Genomic DNA, 25,291 nt, shown 5'->3' with positions numbered 1-25,291 from the left:
GATTCCCTTTTGAAGTCAAGAAGCACCTCCTTAATACTTGCGTGTTGATCGGACCTACCAGTAACAAGTGTAGCAGCATGCTTCTGAATTGCTTCAATGTCTTTGTTTAATCTGACCTGGTGAGGATCCCAAACAAGAGTGGGTCATGCTAGTGCTCTATGTGCAGCCTTTTTTACAGAGGAACTACACTTTCCTAAAACTCTCTTGATAAAACCAAACTTGATCATTCACCTTTTATAGGTGCTCAGTCTATTTCATATTGCTTTGCAATGCTTCACCTAGATATTTAGCAGACATGACTGTATCAAGCAGCACAGTGCTAATGCTGTATTCAAACATTGTGGTATTGTTTTTCCAACTCATCTGCATTAACTTATACTTTTTTACTTTTAGAGCAAGCTGCCATTCATCACATCAGCTAGAAATTTGTGTGTGTTACCTTGTATCCACATACAGTCAGTCAATGGCATCTCTCCATTCACCCCAGCGTCATCAGCAAACAGCTGCCAGTTGCTGCTCACCCTGTCATCAGATAATCTATATGTATGGGGTGTTTCAAAAATACATCTACGAAGTTTGGGGACGGGATTCTTATGCTGAGCCAAGGTAAAAAGTTCACGTAAACATACATTCAAAAATCCTTTGTTTTCGAGTTATTAATGAAAATCGACGTTCATTGGCTTTCCACGTACAACCTGACTACTTCACTTATCCATGCACCTGTTTGACTCACTGTATCCTAGATGGCCCTGTTTTGCTAGGGAGACATGTACATTTGTCATTCTTCGGTCTTTGGTATGTCCATTACGTAAATGTATTACAAGCAGTGAGTTAACTGAAAGTGCTCCATTCATGTGATTTTCATGTGCAGCTGCATGAATGGCAATGAGCATGAGGCTACATCGCTGTATCACACACCATTTCCGGACTAGAGACGGCCGGGCCGAATCATCCAACCTTTGGTGCTGTGTATTGTAACATTGCTGAGACAGGAGCTCTAGCACCACAGACCATTGATTGAGGAAGACCATATGTTGCTCATATAACCTGACCAAGAAGAGAACTTTCTACGGGCTTTTGGAGAAGAGCTAGTTATCAACATAAGACAAATGGCCCTTGTGTGTGGTACATTGCAAGTTCAGCTTGAGAGGATACTTCATGAGCAGCTTATGTACTCGTATCCTCTTCAACGTGTGTAGGCTTTACACTTGCCATCTGGAAAAGATGGAATAACAGATTTCCACATCCAGCATGTACGATCTGATCACAATCCTCATGCCACAGTTCAGGCTAGAAATCGACACCAGTTTGAGATTAATGTGTTGGTTGGAATTATGGGTGAGGGCCTGGTAGGGCCATAAGTTCTCCCACCGTGTTTCACAGGTTCTGTCTACAAGGACTTTATTCAGAACACCCTCCAAGACCTACTAAAATGTGTGCCCCTGCAAATATTGAGAGGAAAAAGTGATGGAGCTCCAGCACATTTCAGTCTCAGTGTTTTAGATGCACTGACTGGTATCTACTGTGACAGGTGGATAGGTAGACAAGGACCAGCTCCATGGCCTGCACATTCCTCTGACCTCATTCCTTTGGATTATTGTCTCTGGGACCACCTTAAAAATTTGTCTACATAGCGGACAGTCCTGATGTAGGAGGTCTTCATCGATGTGCCATGAAAGCCTCCAAAAGCATTTGAAATTGTCAGGGAGTATATTTAGAAGCAAGAGGAGAACATTTGAAGCATGTGTTATTAGTTTGTGTTGATGAGCTCCATCATTAAAAACTCATAAAAGAATGACTTTCGGAGTAAAGAACTTGTCCCCAGAGCTTTTAAAAGTATTTTTAATCACCCTGTATAGAGGATAGTAGCACTCTTGTCAAGATTTCCCTGGGAGACTCCTGACAATATCCTCATCTTTGACTAACACTCCCTGTCTAGGACAACATACTGTGTTCTATTACTTAAGATGTCTTCAAGCCACTCACATATCTGGGAACCTATTCCATATGGTCACTACATTAGTCTGCAGTGGGACACCATGTCAACTGCTTACCAGAAATCTAGGAATATGGAATCAGCCTGTTGCCCTTAATCCATGGTTCACAGGATGTTATGTGAGAGTAGCAAGCTGTGTTTTGCATGAACAGTGCTTTCTAAATCCATGATGATTTGTTGACAGAAACTTTTCCTTTTCAAGTAAAGTTATTACACCAGAATTGAGAATATGTTAAAGAATTCTGCAGGAAACCTATGTTAAGGATATTGATTTGTAATTTCATGGGTTGAGATGATACCGTCCGATAGTGGTGATGAGAAACTTTAAAAAACAGACATGCAATAGCATTCTGTTGTGATATTAGCAGCTGAACCAGCAAGTGTTTTGGCATTAAGGAAGGCAGGCAGGCGAACTGAAACAGTTGGACCTCAGTGGTGCATGAGGCTTATCGTGTCATTAGTAGGTGGTGGTACCTTCTGAGGCGCAGTGATTGGCAGAGGCTCTTGAGTATGAGAATTCTAGAACACAGGCCATGCCGTTGGGATAACAGTGCTGTTGGTGTGAAACATGGAAGGGTAGCTGCCATGCCATGGCCAAATTGATTGGCAAGAACTAATATCAAATAAAACTAAATTTAATAAAAATGAAACCCAACTTGTGACATAGAAGCCAGCAACATGGCTACATTGACAAAACTAAGATGACTGCATAGGTGGAATGTGCCCTCACTATAAAATGTAGTTTTTGTTACTTTGTATTAAATGTTTTATGTACGAAATGGACTTTAATTGTTAATATCTCAACAATGCATTAAGGAATATTTACAGACAGAGTGTCAACTGATAGGTCTAAATGAATGCTGTCAGACTGTCGCACAGTAGATCTTTTTTAAATTATAAATATTACCCATTTTTAATTACAGGTCGAAATGTATATTTCACTCATAAAAACCTTAATTTTCATGTAAATAAGATGTGAAACACTTAAAGTAGTGGCAGCTTTACTAAGCAGACATAATTATGGATGTATGAATGTACTTACTTTCAATTGTTTACATTTATTAGTAACATAACAATGCAAAGTAGCATTTACATGGGCAAAAATCCTATTTGCGAACAAAGTATTTACTTTAGAGGAAATCTAAGGCCTGCAGTAGAAAGCTGAGGAAACTTGAGCACAAATTAATATATGGTACACGTTTTTAACATTAACTTATCGTTTGAAGTATGATTCAGGAGTGATGTGTGTGACTCACGCCAGCGTGCGGGTTTAAATAGTGGTATCCATCTTTGTATGTGTGTTTCTTGGCTCTAGGACATTTTATGTATGATCTGTGTAGTAGTTGAGTCTGAGATCTGGAACAGATAGTATGTATGAGCAGCAACAGGTCCCATTTTGAGTGAGTCGAAATCTTTCTAAGTATTGAGTCGTGGAGTTTTGTGTGTCCAATAGTGTACACTCTGAAATATTTTCATTGTATAGACTTCGAATATTTCACATTACGTGATCTCTTCTGAACTTTAAAATTTTACTGCTATTTTTAGTGATTCCATTCAGAATACAAATAGCTCACAGTTGTGACACTTTCACTTTAAGCTTGTGCTAAGGAACTTTGTCTATTTTTCCATGAATTTAAGCCCTTGTTTAATTGATTATTATGTCAGTGATGAATGATGATTAACAAGTGGTTTGTAAGCAATCTCCTTTGTTAGCTGATTGTATTTTCCCTGTATTCTTTCAATAAAGCAAAGTATTACCATCTGGTTTACCCATGACTGAGAATAATTGATCATTCCTTTTCATATCTCCACAAAGTGTGACACCCAGTTATTTGTATGAGGTGACAGAATCTGACCATGACTCACTGATACTGTTGTCATAGGATTCTATGCTTTTTCATATGGTGAAATGTAAAATTGTGCATTTGTGAACATTTATAGCAAGTTGCCAGTCTCTTCACCACTTTGCAATCTTATCAGGCTGTAACTGAATATATATGCAGCGTCTTTCAGGCAGTACTTCACTACAGATTACTGCATCACCTGCAAAAAGCCTGATATTATTATTAATATTGTCTGCAAGATCGTTAATAAACAACATGAACAGCAACAGTCCCTACATACACACTTCATTGAGGCAGTCCCGAAGTTAGTTGTACACGTAATGATGAATGTCCATTCAAGGTAACATGCTGTATCCTCCCTACTGTAAAGTCCTCAACACAGTCACAAATATTTTCCATGATACCCATACAGTCATACTTTCGACAATAAGCTTGGATGTGGTACTGAGTCACATGTTTTTCAGAAATCAATAAATCCTACTTTTAACTGACGGCACTGATTTAAAGCTTTCATTACGTCATGTGAGAAAACTGTGAGTTGGGTTTGGCACCATCTATGTTTTTGATATCCGTGCTCTGTTTTAAGATACTGCGGTATGTTTGAGCTCAGAATATGTTCTAAGATTCTACAAGAAGCAACATATATATCCTTTTACTTGTTTTAGTTGTCCTTTTGTAATTCAGCTTTCATTGTTGCCAAAAGTGTGCCATGATCACTGATACCAGTTTCAATGTCATGCCTACCACTAACAAAAATGCAGTTTTCCCAGAAAGTCTCCACCAACGATTACAGTATGATTGGGGAACGAAGTGAGGTTTTCTCTAAAGTTTTCAGTTACATCAGGAGATGATACCATTACCATTTTATGCCCATCCCAGATACTGAGTTTTGCCCGAACAATCTTGCATGCAGCTTCAATTTCTATCTCGTAGCCCAGATGACAGGCATTGTTTGTGCCAATGTGGATTTTCAATGTTTAAAATATGACCGGCTTATGTAAACAAAATGAAGGTAAACAGATGTGCTACTGTGCACTGTGTACTGTGTTTTTGTAACATTATGAGCTTGTGAGAGTGACATAGATATATGGACACGGCCATTTGCACAATGTGCTGTGTGTTTTTAAATATTTTAGTTATTACAAACCTTTTTAGAATGTGCTTGTGCTGATTTTTATCCAAGTGACAACTTGGCGTGAGGTCCAACATAAAATGAACACATTTGATAAAAGAAAGATTTTTAAAGACCTTAAGATGACAGCAAAGTTTCACGAAACCAGTTGTTTTAAGGAAAGAAATACTCGTGCAATCTTTGCTGTTGAATGTTTTTAGCAAGTAAACCAGATTTCCCCTCTGGTCTTCTCAAAAGATAAAATTCATGTAACACCCAGTGTTGATTGTTCCCTAGACTTTTATGTAGCCAATACTTACAAATCCAGCTATACCCTCTGGGTTTAAGTCTGGTCTAAGTGGGGTGCTAACTACAGCTTATCTGTTATTTCTAACAAAAATACTCTCCTACCCTTGTTGATGGATTTATTACGTTTATTAACCATTGTCATTATGATATGATCACTAATTCCTGTGTGTATACTGACACTGCTAATAAGGTCAGGCCTGATTGTTACTACAAGGTCTGGAATATTTCCATTGCATGTGGGCTGACAAACTAGCTCCTCGAGACAGTTTTTGGAAACCATGTTCAAAATTGCTTCACTAGACTGCCTGCCTGTACCACATGCAATGAATCAATATATCTTCCAGTCTACACTTACTGGGTTAAAGTTGCCTGCAACTAATATTTCATGATCTAGGTGTTCCCACACTAGTGAGCGTAGACTCTCTTTGAATGATTAACAGTCTTCTAATATTATTTTCTCCCAAATGGTTTTAGATTGTTGCAAATGACAGCCAACATTTATTATATGCTCGAGTACGGGCATAAGATATAATCAAGAGCTTAAGCCTGACTAAAGGCTTACTAACGTTGTTGAATATGTTGTTGTTGTTGTTGTTGTTGTTGTTGTGGTCTTCAGTCCTGAGACTGGTTTGATGTAGCTCTCCATACCGATCTAACTTGTGCAAGCTCCTTCATCTACCAGTACCTACTGCAACCTACATCCTTCTGAATCTCCTTAGTGTATTCATCTCTTGGTCTGCCTCTACGATTTTTACCCTCCACGCTGCCCTCCAATACTAAACTGGTGAGCCCTTGATGCCTCAGGACATGTCCTACCAACCGATCCCTTCTTCTCGTCAAGTTGTGCCACAAACTCCTCTTCTCCCTAATCCTATTCAATAACTCCTCATTAGTTACATGATCTACCCACCTAATCTACAACATTCTTCTGTTCGTCTTTAAAGAATTCATGTTAGTATTTTGCAGCTGTGACTTATTAAACTGATAGTTCGGTAATTTTCACATCTGTCAACACCTGCTTTCTTTGGGATTTGAATTATTATATTCTTTATGAAGTCTGAGGGTATTTCGCCGGTCTCGTACATCTTGGTCACCAGATGGTAGAGTTCTGTCAGGACTGGCTCTCCCAAGGCCGTCAGTAGTTCTAATGGAATGTTGTCTACTCCCGGGGCCTTGTTACGACTCGGGTCTTTCAGTGCTCTGTCAAACTCTTCACACAGTATCACATCTCCCATTTCATCTTCATCTACATCCTCTTCCATTTCCATAATATTGTCCTCAAGTACATCGCCCTTGATGTTCATACAAGTGGCTCTCTTTTCTCCAAAGGTCTCTTTAATTTTCTTGTAGGCTGTATCTATCTTACACCTAGTGAGATAAGCCTCCACATCCTTACATTTGTTCTCTAGCCATGCCTGCTTAGCCATTTTTCACCTCCTGTTGATGAGATGTTTGTATTCCTTTTTGCCTGCTTCATTTACTACATTTTTATATTTTCTCCTTTCATCAATTAAATTCAATATTTCTTCTGTTACCCAAGGATTTCTACTAGCTCTCGTCTTTTTACCTTTTTGATCCTCTGCTGCCTTCACTACTTCATCCCTCAGAGATACCCATACGTCTTCTACTGTATTTCTTTCCCCCATTCCTCTCAATTGTTTCCTTATGCTCTCCCTGAAACTCTGTACAACCTCTGGTTCTTTCAGTTTATCCAGGTCGCATTTCCTTAAATTCCCATCTTTTTGCAATTTCTTCAGTTTTAATCTACAGTTCATAACCAATAGATTGTGGTCAGAGTCCACATCTGCCCCTGGAAATGTCTTACAACTTAAAACCTGGTTCCTAAATCTCTGTCTTACCATTATATAATCTATCTGATACCTTTCAGTATCTCCATGGTTCTTCCATGTATACAACCTTCTTTCATGATTCTTAAACCAAGTGTTAGCTATGATTAAGTTGTGCTCTATGCAAAATTCTACCAGGTGGCTTCCTATTTCATTTCTTACTCCCAATCCATATTCATCTAGTATGTTTCCTTCTCTCCCTTTTCCTTCTGTCGAATTCCAGTCACCCATGACTATTAAATTTTCGCCTCCCTTCACTATCTGAATAATTTCTTTTATTTCATCATACATCTCTTCAATTTCTTCGTCATCTGCAGAGCTAGTTGGCATACAAACTTGTACTAATGTAGTAGGCATGAGCTTCGTGTCTATCTTGGCCACAATAATGCGTTCACTATGCTGTTTGTAGTACCTTACCTGCTCTCCTATTTTTTTATTCATTATTAAACCTACTCCTGCATTACCCCTATTTGATTCTGTATTTATCACCCTGTATTCACTTGACCAAAAGTCTTGTTCCTCCTGCCACCGAACTTCACTAATTCCCACTATATGTAACTTTAACCTATCCATTTCCCTTTTTAAATTTTCTAACCTACCTGCCTGATAGAGGGATTTGACATTCCACGCTCCGATCCGTAGAACGCCAGCGTACTTTCTCCTGATATCGATGTCCTCTTGAGTAGTCCCCGCCCGGAGATCCGAATGGGGGACTATTTTTACCTCCAGAATATTTTACCCAAGAGGATGCCATCATCATTTAACAATACAGTAAAGCTGCATGCCCTTGGGAAAAACGAAGGCTGTAGTTTCCCCTTGCTTTCAGCTGTTCGTAGTACCAGCACAGCAAAACCGTTTTGGTTGGTGTTACAAGGCCAGATCAGTCAATCATCCAGACTGTTGCCCCTGCAACTACTGAAAAGGCTGTTGCCCCTCTTCAGGAACCACACTTTTGTCTGGCCTCTCAACAGATACCCCTCCGTTGTGGTTGCACCTACAGTACGGCCATCTGTATCGCTGAAGCACACAAGCCTCCCCACCTACGGCAAGATCCATGGTTCATGGGAGGGAGGTTCAGTGGACTAATAGGAGTAGAATTGCGCCAAGACATATATAATGCTGTTGCAGACCTCCTCCTGTACAGACAAGGAGAATAAGGGGTGAAGATAGTTCATTTGTCTGTTTCAGGTTGATGCTCACAATATTGTTCCGTGCTGGATCGCCTCAGATAAATTGGAATATGCTGCCAGGACAATACGAAATAAAATTAATAGCAAACTGCAGGAGTACTTAACACAATATCCACCCGTTGTGCCACATCCTCATTCACCTAAGAAGCATGCTATTGTAAGACAATTTGTACATAAGCAACGGGAGTATATCTGTTACACTTATTTCTCATTAATTATTTTATTGTATATATTGACTATTTGTTTTTCGTGTATGTATTTAGTGACTGATTTTATGTTCTTGCTCTTCTTAAATGTGGGATTATATTTTGCTTTATATAACAAATGATTTGTTAATTATGATTGCTCGAAAAGAACGGTATAATGTCTTTTATTGAATGTGAATGATTGAAATGAACTGTGGTGTTACAGGAAGCTAACTGGTTAGCAGCTGAAAAATTCATAGAAGCTGATCGAAGTGTTCAGCCTGTGACTTGGGCAACTCCAGGCACTGAGGCGGGTCTTTTAATGTTGCATAAATTTTGCACAAAGGGTCTAAAAAATTATGGTTCCAAGCGGAATGATCCGACAATTGATGCACTTAGCAACCTGTCTCCCTGGTTTCATTTTGGTAAGAGAAAAATATATATATGCCATGAGAAACAAGTGAAAGTAATTCTGTGAACTACAGTTATCCAGCAGAGAGCTGTAACCAACATGCAACATTTGCTCACTAACAATGGCAGGTCCCCAGGCATGGGATTGACAGTTTGAAACCACCTAGACAGTGGAATAGATAGGGACTGGAAAATGTAGCATCTATTTGTGGCAAAAGTTCATCTATTTTTGGAAGAATTTGCATCTGTTTTTATCAAAATTCGCATTTATTTTTTTGTTTTTGTATTATTAGATGCTCAAATTAAAAAAAGTTGTCATGCTACATAAGTAAAGATAAACTTTGAAACTGACTGTTGAATAAAAGTGCTAATTGGCAACTTTTTGACTGGAATATCCTTCAACACATCTTTGTTCTGAAATGGCCTTTGGTTTTTTCGTTTGGCTGTATTTAAGATTTCAAAAATGATTGTTGTGTTGAAAAGAAGCAGCATTTTCCCCACCAGGGAACTGAACGTGTCTTCAATTTAATGTGTTTCTGAACTTCATTTGTCTTTTCCCGCCCAATTCGACGATTACAAAATCTTCAGACTATTAATTTTGACTTTTCATGGGCAACCCATACTTGACAACGCTCCAGGTAGAACTGAAAAGGCACTTCACCTAGAAGTAAAACCAAACTCTATTTTAACATTAGGGAAGAATTTCAGCCAGTCAAAAAATATTACAGATTTTATTTTCCAATCGCTATATCACAGTGTGTGGGAACTGTAAGCTATATTGGCAGATGGCCACTAGTGTAAACGAATTAGAATTTTGATGACTGCTAGAGGGGAGAGGAGCGGTGCGCGGAAGCAAGCTCTACCTCCCTTTCTCAGGGAAGCAGCCTACAGCAAAACTGAAAGATATTCACAGCAATTGTAAGAGCTGTAATGAAAATTTGTGATGTATCAGAATTGGTCGCTTCACTTATTTCAAAATAAGAAAACAATGAGCAATGCACAACAAAGCATTTGGTGACGGCTATCACTCAGTTGCTTGTAGAGGTTAGCAGAATATTGTTCCAACCTCTAGTGGTATTCGATAAAACTACAGTTCAAACACCTACACTTTTTATTTTGCTAATAGGTTCTTATGCACATTGTCATTCCAAATTGGGCTTCACCAGGTGAAGTACAATTCCGGTAACTGAAAATTGGTTACATTTTTGATATTTACCATGTTTTACAGACTATAAGACACTTTTTTCCTTGAAAAATTGCCTCCAAAATTCAGGTGTGTCCTTAAAACACACACACACACACACACACACACACACACACAGAACACTGTCTAACTCAAACAATGGAAAATACAGCATGGAATGTAACAATAACAATATTGTGGAAAGGAAAGTTGCCTCTCACCTTATAGCAGAGATGATGAGTTGCAGATAGGCACAACAAAAAGACTATCACAAATATAGCTTTCGGCCAGTAATGCCTTCGTCAAAATTAGATGACGACAATCACGCAGACGCAACTTACACACACATGCCTGCAATCTCAGGCAACTGAGGCCACACTGCTTAACCTGTGATGGGTGATTGCAGTCTATGGAGCCAGTGAACTTGAATTGAAAGTGATTTGTGTCATTGGTAACAGTACAATATTTTTGTTAGTAGCTAGTTTCCTAATGGAAAAAAATAAAAGGTATTCATGATGCAGACTATTAATTGAAATAATGGCGTATGCAGCAGGACATGGAAACAGAGCAGCATTTCGGCGCTCCACCAACAGAAGAAAACCATTTGCGATCGGTGGCATGGTACAGAAGAATTGCAAAAATGAGGAAGACTAAATGCACAAATACAGGATTGAATGCAAAATGGCCAAAAGTAGATGATATATTGAAATGGATTCAAGGACATTGTCAAAATAGCATTAGAATTAATAAATAAAAAAAATATTCAAATACATGCTTGTAAGCTAGTGCTGCAATGGAACTTAACAGGCTTTAAGGATGGATTAAATGTAACTGAAGGCTTCCGTGGTCATTGTCGCAGTCAATAAAAGATTTTCTGGGTTTGTGATTGCATTGCCAGTATGTAAAACTAATGACATTTTGGAAGTTCTAAATATCGACAATGCAGTCACAAATCCAGAAAAATTTTATTGACTTTAAGGATGGAAATGCAAGGCTCATCCACAAAGTAAGTTCTGTTTCTGTTTCTATCCGTGACAGCACTACGGTCACAGTTCAGAGCATGCGCAGCAGTTACTCTGACTCAAGGAGAAGACTGTACACCATTTTCAGGTCGCTGCTGCCGATGTGTGCTTTGTAGTGCTTCTTTATAATGTCAGCCATAATTGAAAATGCTGCCGCGTGTGATATAAGATCTGTGATTTGTTTTCTAAATGCAAAGAAAGTTAAACCAAAGGAAATTCATTGCCAAATGTGTGATATTTACGAACAAAATGCTATGAGTGATTCAATGGTTTGAAGATGGGTCAGACTGTTCAATGGAGGATGTGATCAAGTGCACAATGAAGAATGAAGTGGACGTGGTTACTGATGAACTGGTTCACGCAATTGAATCCTCCGTACAGCCCGGACTTCGTTCCTACTGACTTTCATCTATTCTTACACATAAAAATATGTCCTTAGTGGTCAACACGATGATGACAAGCTGAAAGAACATGCTACCACATGGTTGAATACACAGGTGGCAACTTCTATGAAGAAGGCATACGAAAACTTCGGCCACACTATGACAGGTGCCTACAAAATTTTGAAAGCTATGTCGAAAAGTAGTTTAACAGTTGTAGATTTTTGTACAATAAATATTTTTTCTGTATCTGTACACGTTTGTTTTATATAACCAAATGGATCTTACTTTGTGGACGACCCTCGTTTTTGGTGCCATAGGTTTATGAAGCATCATGGACTTAGCATATGAACGAAAACCATAATATCTCAGAAAATAACACAGGGAATGTGAAGGAAAAAATGTTGTCTTTCACTTTATTATTCAACTTCGAAGCAAACCAGTGCGGCAATAACCCAAATGGCAAATATGGATGAAACTCCTCAGACATTTGATGTTCTGAGTAACAGAACTGTTGTCATGAAAGATGCTAAAACTATAACTATAAAAATAAGTATATGTGGAAAATTGCACTACACTGTTGTCGTTTCATGTTGTTCTGACTTTACTAAATTAAATCCAATGATCATTTTCAAGTGCAAAAAAAAAAAAAAAAGCCAAAACCTTTTAAAATACTGCCAGGTGGTAGTGTTCATGTGTATGACAAGGGGTGGATGAGACTGGTATGAAATTATGGATTAACAGAGTATGGGAGAGGAGGAGAGGCGCTTTATTGAAGACGAGTTCTCCTCTTGTGATAGATCAGTTTAGCGGTCATTTGAAAAATTCTGTGAAAATGGAGTTGAGATTGGGAAATACAGAGCTTGCTGTTATTTGGGCAGGACTTGCTTCACAATTGTAGCCTCTTGATTTCTCGATAAATAAGCCATTTAAAGTGTATAAGAGAGAGAAATGGAACAAATGGATGATGGATGAAACCCAACATGAATTCATGCTGAAGGGAGCTTCAAAACAACCTACAATCAAGCAAGTGCGTCAGTGGATAAAATAGTTGTGGTCTAGACTGAGAGGAGACATTACTTATGTTGCACCTCTCAAGAGGTGCAACATAAGTAATGCTCTCGATGGCAGAAGAAGAGGAAGAAGAGCAGGAGGAAGAAGAAGAAGAAGAAGAAGAAAGTTCAGATGACAATTTTCAGAGATTTTAAAAATAAGTTCAGTTTTATAAAATAAGATTTTTTTTAGTCCGCTTTGCAGTCTAATAATAAAAATGGTAAAAATGTTATTTTTTAACAAAATTGTTGAAAAATTAAGGTATAATATGGTAAAATACAATATACTGGAAAATACGGTATATGCAGAAAATAAATCTGTTTCGAACTGTCTCTGATAAAATAGCTCATCTGTAAACAGTTTGCTATGAAATACTGTCTGTTAAGTAAGTTCATATTATGAGGTAGAATTTGCATCTGTTTAGCATTTATCATAAAATGAGAATTTTTCTAGTCGCTAGGAAGAGGTTAGGGTCTCCGTTATTACACCCTGCAGCCATTCACCCCTGGTGGGTCCTACTTTGCGAGTAATTGCTGAAAAAGAATTTATCTAGCTGCACTAGTATCGTGAAAATAACACTGGTATATGATTTTCTTTTTCCTTCCTTTTATTCTTTTTTCATTTGTAATCTTTGTCCATATGTTTTTAATTATATTTATATATCCATTGTAATATTTAATGTTTAATAATACCCATTTATTGATTAAAAAATAAGACAAAATTGGCTGTCTAATGGTCACAAAAACGTGTTTTTTGTTATAAAATATTCATTTTTATGGTAATCACCATGCAGCCAATTAAAACATAAAATCATCTTGCACCATGTCCCCAAGGAGCTCATGATTCTTCTGTGAGTTCATGCATGGCGCACACTGGGCCCCGAGCTATTGCAGTCAATTCTTCCTTGCCTGGCTCCATTTCCTTCACCTTGCCCTCCCTCCAGATCCTCGCTCCTTCCCCATTGCCACCTCCTTCCCTCCCTCGGTGTTATGATTTATGTCAACCTGACTATTTACCTGGTTTCCTGTATTGGTTCCAATTTTGTTTCTTTTGCCTGTTCTTTCAGCCTTTCTGGCATTTACGCCCCATTTGAGGTTTGACCTCTACTTCAAAATTTCATGTTTTTTAGTGTGAGTCATATCTCCCTAGCATCTGCAGTCTGGATTCTGCTCCCCCTCTTCCTTCCCTTCTCCCTTTTTGTGGTTATCAGGAATTCTGTTGGAACCGTGCTGGCTCTGGGGTAGCATCTGGTGGGCTCTACACTTTTTTAAGCGGTAGTGGTTCAAGTGAAAACGACTCTGACAATCACCATTTGCAATGTCTACCTCCCTCCAAGTAGGCAATTTCCTTATGTAGGACCGTCTACTTTAATCCAGCATCTCCCACCCTCATTTCTCCTCCTTGGGGACCTCAGTGCCCACCACCCACTGTGAGGGAGTGTCACTTCAGTGGGTAGGAGTATCCTAATTGACCATCTTATCATGGACCTCAATTTGTGTCTCCTCAACTATGGTTCCCCTACCCACTTCAGTGCCACTCAGAGCACCTTCTCTGCTATCGATCTCACGATCTCCTTCCGTGCCCTCGTGGCTCCCCCATGATGACCTTTGTGACAATGACCACTTTCTGGTGATTCTATCATTTCCCTGCTGCCGCCAGGCAGACAGGCCCCCAAGTTGGGCATTCCGCAGGGCCAGTTGGCTTTTAAATATGTGTGCTGTGAACTGTGACACCTCCGTCTCAAATTCCATTGATATAGTCGTGCAAGGCATCTTTGCCACTATTCTTCATGATGCTGAGACTGCTGTCCCCCTATCCACAGGTCCCCCTTGTCGTTCACTGGTTCATGGTGGAACAAGGATGTTGCAGTCCAGGACCGCCTATGGGCACTGCAGCGATTTAAGCTTCACAGACCAGCCTCCTCACTTTTAAGCATCTCCATGCTAAGGTCACTACCTTATTAAACAGAGTGAAAAGGAATGCTGGGAGTGCTATGTTTCCTCCCTGGGGACATAGGCCTCTTCATTGTAGGTTCGGTCCAAGCTCCGTAAACTTCTGGGCTGCCAGTGACGGTCAACTGTCCAGGTCTGAACCTCCAAGGTGATCTTGCAACTCACTTTGTGATGGCATTGTTGTCCTCTTACTACCCTACTACCTGTCTCTGGCAGTAACACACAGTTGAACAAACCCCCACCTGTTTCATACCGCACCATGTTGAGCCCTATAATTTCACCCTTCAGTGAATGGGAATTGGTGCAGGCTCTTAGCTTTTCACGAGACACAGCCCGAGGCCCGGATTCCATCCACAGCCAGACGATCCAACACTTGGATATTCCCCAGAGGCAACACGAATGGCAAGACAGTATAGATATCCCCGTCCTTAAGCCCAGGAAAAACCCAACACCTCTAGACAGCTGCTGCCCAATTATCCTGATGAATGTACTTCTTAAACTTCTCAAAAGGATGGTCAGCTTCAGATTATTTTGGGCACTCGAATCTCTGGGCCTTTTTTCCCGGTATCAGTCTGGCATCTGGGCATGGCGATTTCCAACTGACCATTTACTCCTGTTGGAATCAGCCATCCGACAGGCTTTTACTCAGCACTAGCACCTTGTCACGGTCTTCTTTGACCTACATAAGGCGTATGACATGGCTTGGCACCATCACATTTTAGTTACCCTCCATGACAGGGGCTTCTGTGGTCCCCTTCCCATTTTTATCTCTGAGTTTTCATCTCATTGCCTCTTTCGGGTTCGAGTTGGCACTTCACTCAGCACCACTCAGATTCAGGAGAATAGTATCTCACAGGGTTCTGGCTAAGTATCACACTTTTTTTCATTGCCATCAATGGGCTTGTGACCTCTGTTGGGCCTCTGGTTACCCCAGTATTGTACGTCTATGATTTTTGGATCTGGTGCAGCTCCCACTAGGTAGTATCTGCTGAGCACCAGTTCCAAGGCACCACCTGATTGGCCTTTGTGTGAGCCACCACCCATTGTTTCCAGTTTTCCCCCTCCAAAATGTGGGTTATGCATTTTTGTCATAGACCCATAGTACACCCCGATTCCGAACTTTATTTAAGCAACCAACTCCTCGATGTTGTAGCACAGTTCCATTTCTTGGGCCTTACTTTTGATGACAAGCTGACGTGGCTGCTCCACATTCGCCATCTAAAGACTACTTGTATACGGAAGCTTAGTGCTCTCTGCCTCCTGGCCCACACATCTTGGGGTGCAGACTGTTCCATTCTTCTATTTTTCTATGATCTGGTCTTGTCCATACTAGATTATGGTAGTCAGGTTTATGGCTCAGCAACTCCTTTCACTTTGAAACTCCTTGACTCTATCCATCATTGCGGGGTGCATCCGGCTGTTGGTGCCTTTCACACTAGTCGTGTTGATAGTCTCCTCATAGAAGCGGGGATTCCCCCTCCACATATCCGACAGAGCCAACTCCTTGTTTCTTACGCAATTGCCGTTTGCCAGTTCCCTGACCATCCTGTGTACTCTGTGCTCTTTGCTAATGAGGGCTGTCTCCCTCCTAACACCTGCCCATGGGTGGGATTGCCAATTGGCATGTGTCTCACTTCCCTCTGTCAGGATCTCCATCTCTACTCTCTGTACTACATCCCATGTCTTTCCTCCCATAACCTCCCTCTTGGATGGTGCCTAGACCACGGATTAGGACCGAGCTATTCCAGGGTCCTAAGGTCTCTGTCGCTCCTATGGTTTACCAGGATCTTGTATGTGCCATCCTTATGGAGTTCCAGGGTGCCACCATCTTTTACTCCATCTCCACACACTGAACTTCGTCCCCTGTCTTTCCCATCTCTAATGACCTCGTTGTCGACGGGACGTTAAACAGACAATAATCTCCTCCTCCTCCCTGTCTTTCCTCGCATAATCCCCCCCCCCCCCCCAAACAGTAATCTCCTCCTCCTCCCCCCCCCCCCCCCCCCGTCTTTCCTCGCATAACCCCCCCTCCCCACACACACACACACACACACTTGAATAGTGCCTATATCACGGATTAGGACTGACCTATTCAAGGGTTCTAAGATCTGTCACTTCTGTGGTTTACCGGCATCGTGTATGTGCCATCCTTGCAGAGTTCCAGGGTGCACCATCTTTAACACTAATGGTTCTAAGACAATCGATAAGGTGGAATATGCTTTCACATTTCCTACTGGCTTCGAACACAATTTATTGCCGGGATCATGTTGTGTATTCACAGGAGAGCTTCCAGCAATTATAGGGCCCTCCTTTTTATTTCTCAGGCCTCCCTCCACAGTGTTTTAATTTGTTCAGACTCCATGGGCAGCCTGCAGGAAATCAACCGATGTTGCTCTCTTCACCCTTTGGTCTCTGCTGTCCATGACCTTCTCCCTGCCTTTGAGCATGCCGTCTGTTCAGTTGTCTTTCTCTGCGTCCCAAGTCATGTGAGCATCTCAGGGAATGAACTATGACCGTTATGCAAGAGAAGCAGATACTTAACCCCCACCCCAAATTTCCTTTAATGATTCCAGCTGTGGATATGTGGATCTACGTCAAATCTCTCTGTGCCCAAAAGTGGAATGTCACCTGGAGCGTTACTGTTCATAGTAATAAACTCTGCACGATCAAGGAGTCTACTGCAGTTCGATGCTCTTCCTTCCGCTCTCTCGGAAGGAGCCTACTGTTTTATGCCATTTATGCACTGGTCATACCCAGCTCACACATTGTTTCCTCATACGTAACAACCCCCCCCCCCTCCCCCTCCCACACACACACACACACACACACACACACACACACACACACACACACACACACACAAACAGTGTGGTTGTGGAGCCAGACTGATGATATCACACATAGTCCCTTCTTTGGCCCTTCGTGTTAAGTAGTCTTCCCGATTCTTTAAATTTAATATTAGCAGACGATCCACGGATGGTTGAACTGGTCCTCAGTTTCCTCTGTGAAAGTGGTTTTTATTTTCAGATATAAGGCTCTTCCTTTAGTCTTGGAGCAGGGGCAGGTTCATTGTAGTTGGGACGTTTACAGTGTTCTGAGTCTGTAACCCCATGACCACCCTCCTTTTTTTCAGTTTTTAGATTTAGTCTCAGCTTTTATGCCTTCACTGTGAGTGTTTAACGATTATTATTTTATAATTTGACTCCCCTGATGTGGATCTGTCCACTTTTAGCAGAACCTCTTTCTTCTGTGACTCACTTCGGAATCGCAGGACTGATGACCTCGCCGTTTGCTCCCATAACCCATCTCAATTAATCAGTCAATCAATCAATCTCTTGCACCATGGACAAAATATAAACAGTACCTTTGCTGCAGTTACACTTTTTCTTTAGCAAAGTCAAAAGGCAGCACACTTAATTAATCTTACGAAATATTGTTTACATATCAATGAAAGTAATTAATTTTTGAAAATATAATGTAATTGGATGGATAAAAAAATCTACTCGCCAAGAAGCAGCAGCAGGTGGAGGAGGAGGAGAACCCACGAGTAAAATATTGTCTTATTACTACATAACTTTGCTCCACCCCAGTCATGTGAAATTGATTGTGTTCTAAATGGCCACCATTAACATCCACACACAAATGATGCCTTCGAACTGCAGCACGAACTTCTGACTGCAACGTGTTGAGTTGTATATTTGCACATGAATGTTCGATTGATTCTCGAAGTTCATCTAATGTGCGTGGTTTTTGTCGATAAACGACGTCCTTTAGTGTTTTCCACTGGTAAAAGTCCAGAGGAGCTAGGTCTGGGGAACGTGATGGATACTCCACAACACCTCTATGGCCTATCCATCTTCCTGGTAGATTTTCATCGAGATACACCCTAACGTGATTTTGGTAGTAGGCTGGGGCACCATCTTGTTGACAGTAAACTCTTCTGTCTTCATACAAGTCTCGGATGGCAGGTAAAATGGATGTCTGATGCTTCTGAAGGTACACCTCACCGGTAACTGTGCCATCAAAGAAGAGTGGCCCAATCAAGCCCCGGTAAGACAACCCACACCACCCATTTACTCCTGGCAAATTCACGGCTTTATCTACATGGACATTCAGATTTTTGGCAGCTCAGTAGATGCAATTGTGGTGATTTACTGTACCGTTGAGTTTTAACTGTGCCTCATTAGACCACACAATCATCTCTGCAAACTCTTCATCGTAGTGCACCATGTTAGTAAACCACTCGCAGCACTCCATTCTGCGATCTGGGTCATCCTGGTTCTCATTCCATGTAGCAATCGTGGGATGTAGCACTTCCACTTTGCTGTCTTCAAAATTTGCCGAACGCTTGAACAGCTCACTCCAGTTTCATGGGCACACTATCTCGCAGATTTCTGTGCTTAATCTAGCTGGAAAATTATCCATGGTTGATATTCTTCTAACTGTGGGGCAATAAAATGTTGCAAAACGAATAAGTAAATGTTAGCAGTAATGGGTTTTCTGCGAAGGAAACTGGAATACCGTCTTGACATTCTCCAACTACCAAGGGAGCACACATTGAGGTTTACTAACGTAAGTGGTCTTAAAAAAAAAGAACTAGTAACATCTAAGAATGTAATGGCATCAAATGTAACTTATTATGTCTAGTGGTTATTCTGTTATAAATTTTTATAATCAAGGCAAGACTTTGTGCCCGCTCTGTATTTCCATGGCAACTGTAGAAGACGCAACAGATACTATGATGATGACCATGTAGTACTTTTGCCAGCGACTCCACGTCATATGGCAAAGAGCAGTAGAAGGAAAGAAAAATCTATAAGCTTGCTCCCAGGTGTGGCAAGAACTGAGTTTCTCCATGTGACTTTTGAATGTTCAAACTGTTCAGCTTCACCAGTAGATTGAGGACGAAAATGACCACTAGCGACATGATGCAAGCCATTCTCGCCACAAAACTGTTCAACATTGGCTGACAGGAACTGTGGTCCATTGTCTGAGGCAGGGATCTCAGTAAGACATTAGAGACAGAAAATAGAGGGCAAAGCCTATACAGAATTGGCAGCAGTGGTGGAAGTCATGGGGGGCTACAAATTGCATCTATCTGTATTCATCTACCACCAACAATCTTCGTGTGTATCAGAATTGACTTGTGAAATTTATGTGGAAGTGTTGCCCACCTTCTGGGCAGATGTGGACACCGAAAAAAAGCATTGTGGTAGAGCAGACTGATGCCCCGCACAAACTGTGCAACAAGAAGTCATTTGCTGAATTTGGGTGTCCATGTCCTGTCAAGTACAGTAATATTGGGTGACTTCCTTTGTGCAAATTTCAAAAAGTAGCAGCATGATTGGGGAATTTCTTTCAAACTATGTGGACACCTGTGGCACACACATTGCAAAACTACATGAAGAGCTGGGTCGGAAGCAGTTGCTCCAGCAATATGCCAAAAATGAAGAGGAAAATTTTACAGAATTCCAGAAACTTTAGTGTCAGTTTGATAACATGATTCCTGAGACGAATCGGATGCTGATGCTAACTGGTAACTGAGACGACAAGACAGTGCCTGTACAATAACTTGTATTGATAATTAGACAATAACAGAGCCTAGTGTTCCAATTTTTGTTCTACCAGACAGTCTTTGAAGGATTGGATTGAACAAAGCTGTTAAAGGCCAATGATAAGTAATCAAAAAGAGCTTCCAACAGTACAAATTTTTGTGGAACTTGACAACGCAATAGTTTTTCAGGTTTACCATAATTGAACTGTGCTTTGTGCAGTGGGCCCATCAGATGATAGAGCATTGCTCCAATCCTGTAAACAGATGCAGCCACAGGTAGTGCAACAGGGGCCAGAATGAACTAGGCAATGACGACTTAACAGTGCATCCTTTAACTGCTGACATTTCTGGTGGAGCCTATGCAGCAGAGCAGAAGTTTGCGCAACATTAGCAGTAAGCTTAATGTGATATGTTAATTTTCCCATGACACCCTGTAACTCCCTTATGTTAGGAGGCACTGACAAATCTTTGATCACAGACAAGTATGAATTAGCATGAGGAATACCCCGTGAATTTATGACATTTTGTAAATATTAAAGTTCTTTGTGGGAGAAGGAGCACTTTTCTGTGTTGTTCTTTAAGCTAGCCTATGTGAGAACTTGAAATCAACACTCTAAATTTGCCAAATGTTCAGCTTGCGGAAGACCTGTGACAGCCGGCCTGTGTGGCCGAGGGGTTCTAGGTGCTTCAGTCTGGAACCGTGCAACCACTATGGTTCGAGGTTCGAATCCTGCCTCGGGCTTGGATGTGTGTGATGTCCTTAGATTAGTTAGGTTTAAGTAGTTCTAAGTTCTAGAGGACTGAAGACCTCAGATGTTAAGTCCCATTGTGCTCAGAGCCATTTGAACCATTTTTTGAACCTGTGATAACTGCACCATCCAGATAGGTCAAATTTGATGGTACTTCGGCTATTAATTGTTCCAGGAAGTGTTGAAAAATAGTGAGAGCTAAGCACGTGATGATGGTGGTCTTTGAAACTCAAACAATCCGAAGTGAGTATTAATCAGAAAATATTGCTTGGACCACTCGTCCAGCAGTAACTGTAATAATGCCTCGCGTTTGAAAAGAATCTGCCCTATCCCAATCTGCCCATTCATTCCTTCATTTGTGCGAGAGGAAAAGAAGCCACGATAGTTCATGGGTTTACTGTGGGTAACCTCCTGATGGCTTTTTGAGAATGACGGGGCTGGGGCGGGGTGCACATGCCTAGCACAATAAAATCTTGGTTGCACAGTTTCTTTAACAGTAGTGTATGCCTCAAAATATGTAGCCTTTCCTAATCCTTGTTGGAAAAGTGCATTTTACTTATTACACAAGTTTCTGTGAAGTGAAAAAGTGAGACTTTATTTGTGCTTGCGGCACTAGCTGGGCCGTTACGATATTCACTTGCTTAGAGCCACTCAGTGGCTTCGTGTTAGACTGTCAGCCTGTCAACGTATAGTAAACAGATGGTCTGTATATGACCTTGCTTACCACATTTGACAAGGACATGCTTTTCTTTCATGAGTAGAAAAGCACCATGGGCAAGACTTCCTTCCCTTATTATGATGTACATCTCATGTACAACATGTACAGAAGGTTTTACCTTTACCTTTAAACTGAGCCTGGTTTTTGTTCGCTCTAACAATAACTGTGCACTGAGTGCCTTGTACTATGAACAAGGGAGATTAATGGAGGCTCAAAATCAATTTCAGTTCTGTCTACAAAACTTGCAGACACTATAATTGACAGAACCGTTTTCCGATTCAGGTCTGACAATTTTATATAGCAGCATGTAAGCAGACATCTGACACATTTCGCATGATTATGTCACATAGCATAACATCACTGTAATTTTATGTAGAACAACACTTGAACCTGCAACGTCTTGCTAGTGCTTGAAGGTCAGCAATCCACTCACTGTTCCTTAAAAATTAAAGAGGATGTCTATTCTCCTCTGGTTTAATTCTTCCCATTTTCTAGATGTAATTCTCTTAATAATTCCACAGGAACTCCACAATTATTAGTAAATCTTCATCTGTTAATTTCATTGTTTTGAAGGCTGCTGTGGGTCTGGCCAAGGTGTCAAAAAAGCAGAGGGAGCTGCCTGATGGGTGACACATGGACAGGCTGCAGCAACTTCTACTATTTCCCCATCTGTGCCTGGGCAAAAAAAGGTCTGATTGCTAACGCTTTTGTACGTGACACACTCCAGTGGTCCACATCTAATGAACAATCCCAAACAGAAAGACGATTTTGTGATGCTAAATAAATTCGAAAAGGATCAGAAGCATGGCCCGGAAGTTTGTGAGGTCAGCTGTGTTGCCCAAAAGAAACACCTTTATTTAAAACAAGATCCACAGCTACCACAGGTGCAATATTAGTAATAGGGAAACCATCCACAACATTGTGAACCTCCATATCTAAATGAAAACAATGTAATCCTTATTTGTCAAACTCTGGATCCAGACTGACCGGCAAATGTTATGAGGCGTCAGCATTTACATGGTCAAAAATGTATCTCATAATTGTACTGTGACAGGAAAAGAGCCTACTGCTGTAAACAATGTGCGGCTTTGTCCACCACGAAACCCATTTAGATAAACATGAATTTTTTTTAGAGTATGCACAGTTGCCAAATCTTCTTTGTCTATCTGAGAACAATGCTATTACGCAGAATTTAAGGATTTAGAGGCAAATGCAATAGGGCATTCAGGTCCGTCCACATACTTACGAGCAAGGACAGTGCCAAATCTGAGACAGGTCCATCACTAACACAAGGCAGTAGCCTAACTAAAAAGTGACTAGGCAAGGGGACGAATTTGTGTTAGTACACAATTTTGCATAAAAATGCCTGTAATTCCTTGATGGACATGGGGTGTGGCAACGTGGCAATAGCATCAGTATGCTGGTGCAGTAGCTTAATGCCAGCATGCTACATTTCAAAATCCTAATAAATAATGGGTGGTTGAAAAAACTGTATCTTGTCCAAATTGTACTTTAACCCTGTACACTGTAAAAACAGAAAATAGTGTGTGAAGGTTCTGCAGATCTATTTCTGTAGAGGCACCAGACACTGCTACGTCTGGTGAACAGTTGATGCAGGCTGAAACGTATGCAGTAATTTGCTTTTTGGTGTGCCAAGTGCACTAGCTGTTTTTCAATGCTTTTAGAGCAAACACTGGTATGATGAAGCCCAAATGGGATATTGATAACTAGCAGGCATTTAGACCCCTCGTTGAGCAGCAACTGAAATAAGCCTCTGCTGAGCCAGTCTTTAAAAAATAATGGCTCTTGACAGTTTAACTAACAGCTTCTCAGAGTGCGGCAAAGGATAGGTATCAGTGATTGACTGTGCATTAACAAATTTTTTAAATATCACCACAGAAGCGTAATTTACTGGTATGTTTTTAGACTACTAGTGTTGTTGACATCAACAATCTGAAGGCAATCTAATTCTTCATTTACTTGATTCCATAAAGTTAATGATACCAGATGGGCCAGGAAAAAATTGAAGTGGGCAGACTATTTCATCATAATATGAGCCTGAAATTCTATCACACAACCAAGTCCTGGAAAAAATGAGAGGAAAATTCGGCTCAGGGAGCAGTTAATGGTTGACACGGAACTTGGATCAGAAACAAAATGCACTTCATCATTGATGGACAATCCAAATGGTTTAAAAGCCTCCAAACCAAACAGATTTTCAGTGTAAGCATTGTCCACAACTAGAAATGTTTGTGAACGAGCCATAGCTTTGTAAGCCACAGATGCAGGAACCTTTTTCCAAGACTGGTAATCTGCTGTTCATTATCACTCACCAGCCTCCATGACACTGGAACCAGAGGGGGAGAATGCAAGTCCACATAAATCTGAGAATTCACCAACGTTGCTGCTGCACATGAATACACCTGCATTCCAGTGATTTGTTGTTCAATGTATAACTTGCTTTGAGACATCATCACTGCTGATACATTGTTTGCATCTGTGTTTGTTTCGTCCTCACTTATGTTTGGAAAGGCGTTACATAGGGAAGCAATACGTCCTTTCTTCTGGCATCTATCATGCATTGCCCAACACTCGGGACACGTGATCTGTTCGTGTTGAAATGAAGCAAGAGGGGCACAAAGGCAGCGGAGCACGAGGTTGTTGCTGTTGTGGAGCAGACTGCTTTTGTCATGAATGACAATTATCTATATTCTGCTGAGACATCTGTTGGGCTGCTGCAGTAGTGTCCACATTCCCTTGTGAACTGTCTGAAGGCTTGGAGGGGTGAGAGGAATTAATTCCTGAAGGTTCTTTTGATGGTGGGAGCTAACACAGCACCTGATGCATGCAAAGTGAAATCCAAGACTAAAAAGGGCCTTGCAGAAGTTTATGTCTGGTACTGCAGGTGGCTGGAAATGTTGTCGCAGTTTTTTTTTTTTTTTTGTTTTTTTTGCAAGTACCCCAGTCTTCTGGTGCATTGTTGTACCAAAGGAATGGTAACAGATATGTTGTTGGTGGGGCTGCAGGTTTGCCATTGTAGTTGTTAAACTGGAAATAGCAACTGTCAGCACACGCTGTTTCTTGAGAAGAGATTTAAGCACTGCCTCTATGGAAATTAAACGCAAAGAGTCAGTGACTGAAGTGGGACGTGTGGAATCGAAACTGTACTCATCACCAAAAAATTGTTCTAATCCAAGAACACTGTAAATTATTGCCCAGACAGTACACACACATGGAAGGCGAGTTTCAATACTGTCAGCAATACACAGGTGGCCGGTGGAGCCTTGTGGTTTGGCTTTATAGACATTAGTGCCAACATGGAGTATAGCCAGCTGGCTGCACACGTAACTGCTTCCATATTAGCAGATCGGGTGGCCTCTAGTGGTCAAACCGAGCACAGACTTCAGGTGTGAACTATGATGCGGTGCACACGCAAAATTGGTAGTTGCAGCACCAACAGTTTAAATTTCTAAACAAATTGACTAATAACAAATAATTTCACTGTGGCTGTCATAATTCATCAGCCAGGTAGACCTTAGGTGACACATCAATTTACCAAAAGTAATGATATTACACCACACACATAATTGAAGATATGCACATATGTTTCTAATTGTGGGATTTATTTCTTTAAAATCAGGTTAATATATTTTGGAAATGTATATTTGCACTTAATAATAATACAAAATCCAAGTTATTTCTGCTATAAAATAAAGAAATAGATTATAAATCAAAACCTCTTTCAAGTGTTATACCAAAGTTAAGAGTTGACAGATTTAATACAGTA

General features: G+C 40.8%; 1 protein-coding gene across 7 annotated transcripts in view; it reads left to right on the top strand.

Moving 5' to 3' along the window:
• LOC126273100 (deoxyribodipyrimidine photo-lyase) overlaps window positions 1–25,291 on the top strand; it is a 102,469-nt gene that overhangs the window by 55,540 nt on the left and 21,638 nt on the right. For all 7 annotated transcript variants that reach the window (XR_007549305.1, XM_049976563.1, XM_049976530.1 and 4 more), the window contains exons 6-7: window positions 8,296–8,454; window positions 8,709–8,907. Coding sequence is in view for 6 of the 7 variants with exons in the window: in XM_049976563.1 (XP_049832520.1) it covers window positions 8,296–8,454; window positions 8,709–8,907 (358 nt within the window). In the remaining variant the exon portion in view is untranslated. The remainder of the gene's footprint in view (window positions 1–8,295; window positions 8,455–8,708; window positions 8,908–25,291) is intronic.

The sequence above is a fragment of the Schistocerca gregaria genome, chromosome 1 (assembly GCF_023897955.1).
Source record: "Schistocerca gregaria isolate iqSchGreg1 chromosome 1, iqSchGreg1.2, whole genome shotgun sequence".
NCBI lineage: Eukaryota > Metazoa > Arthropoda > Insecta > Orthoptera > Acrididae > Schistocerca > Schistocerca gregaria.
This window is presented reverse-complemented; position numbering and strand designations above follow the sequence as displayed.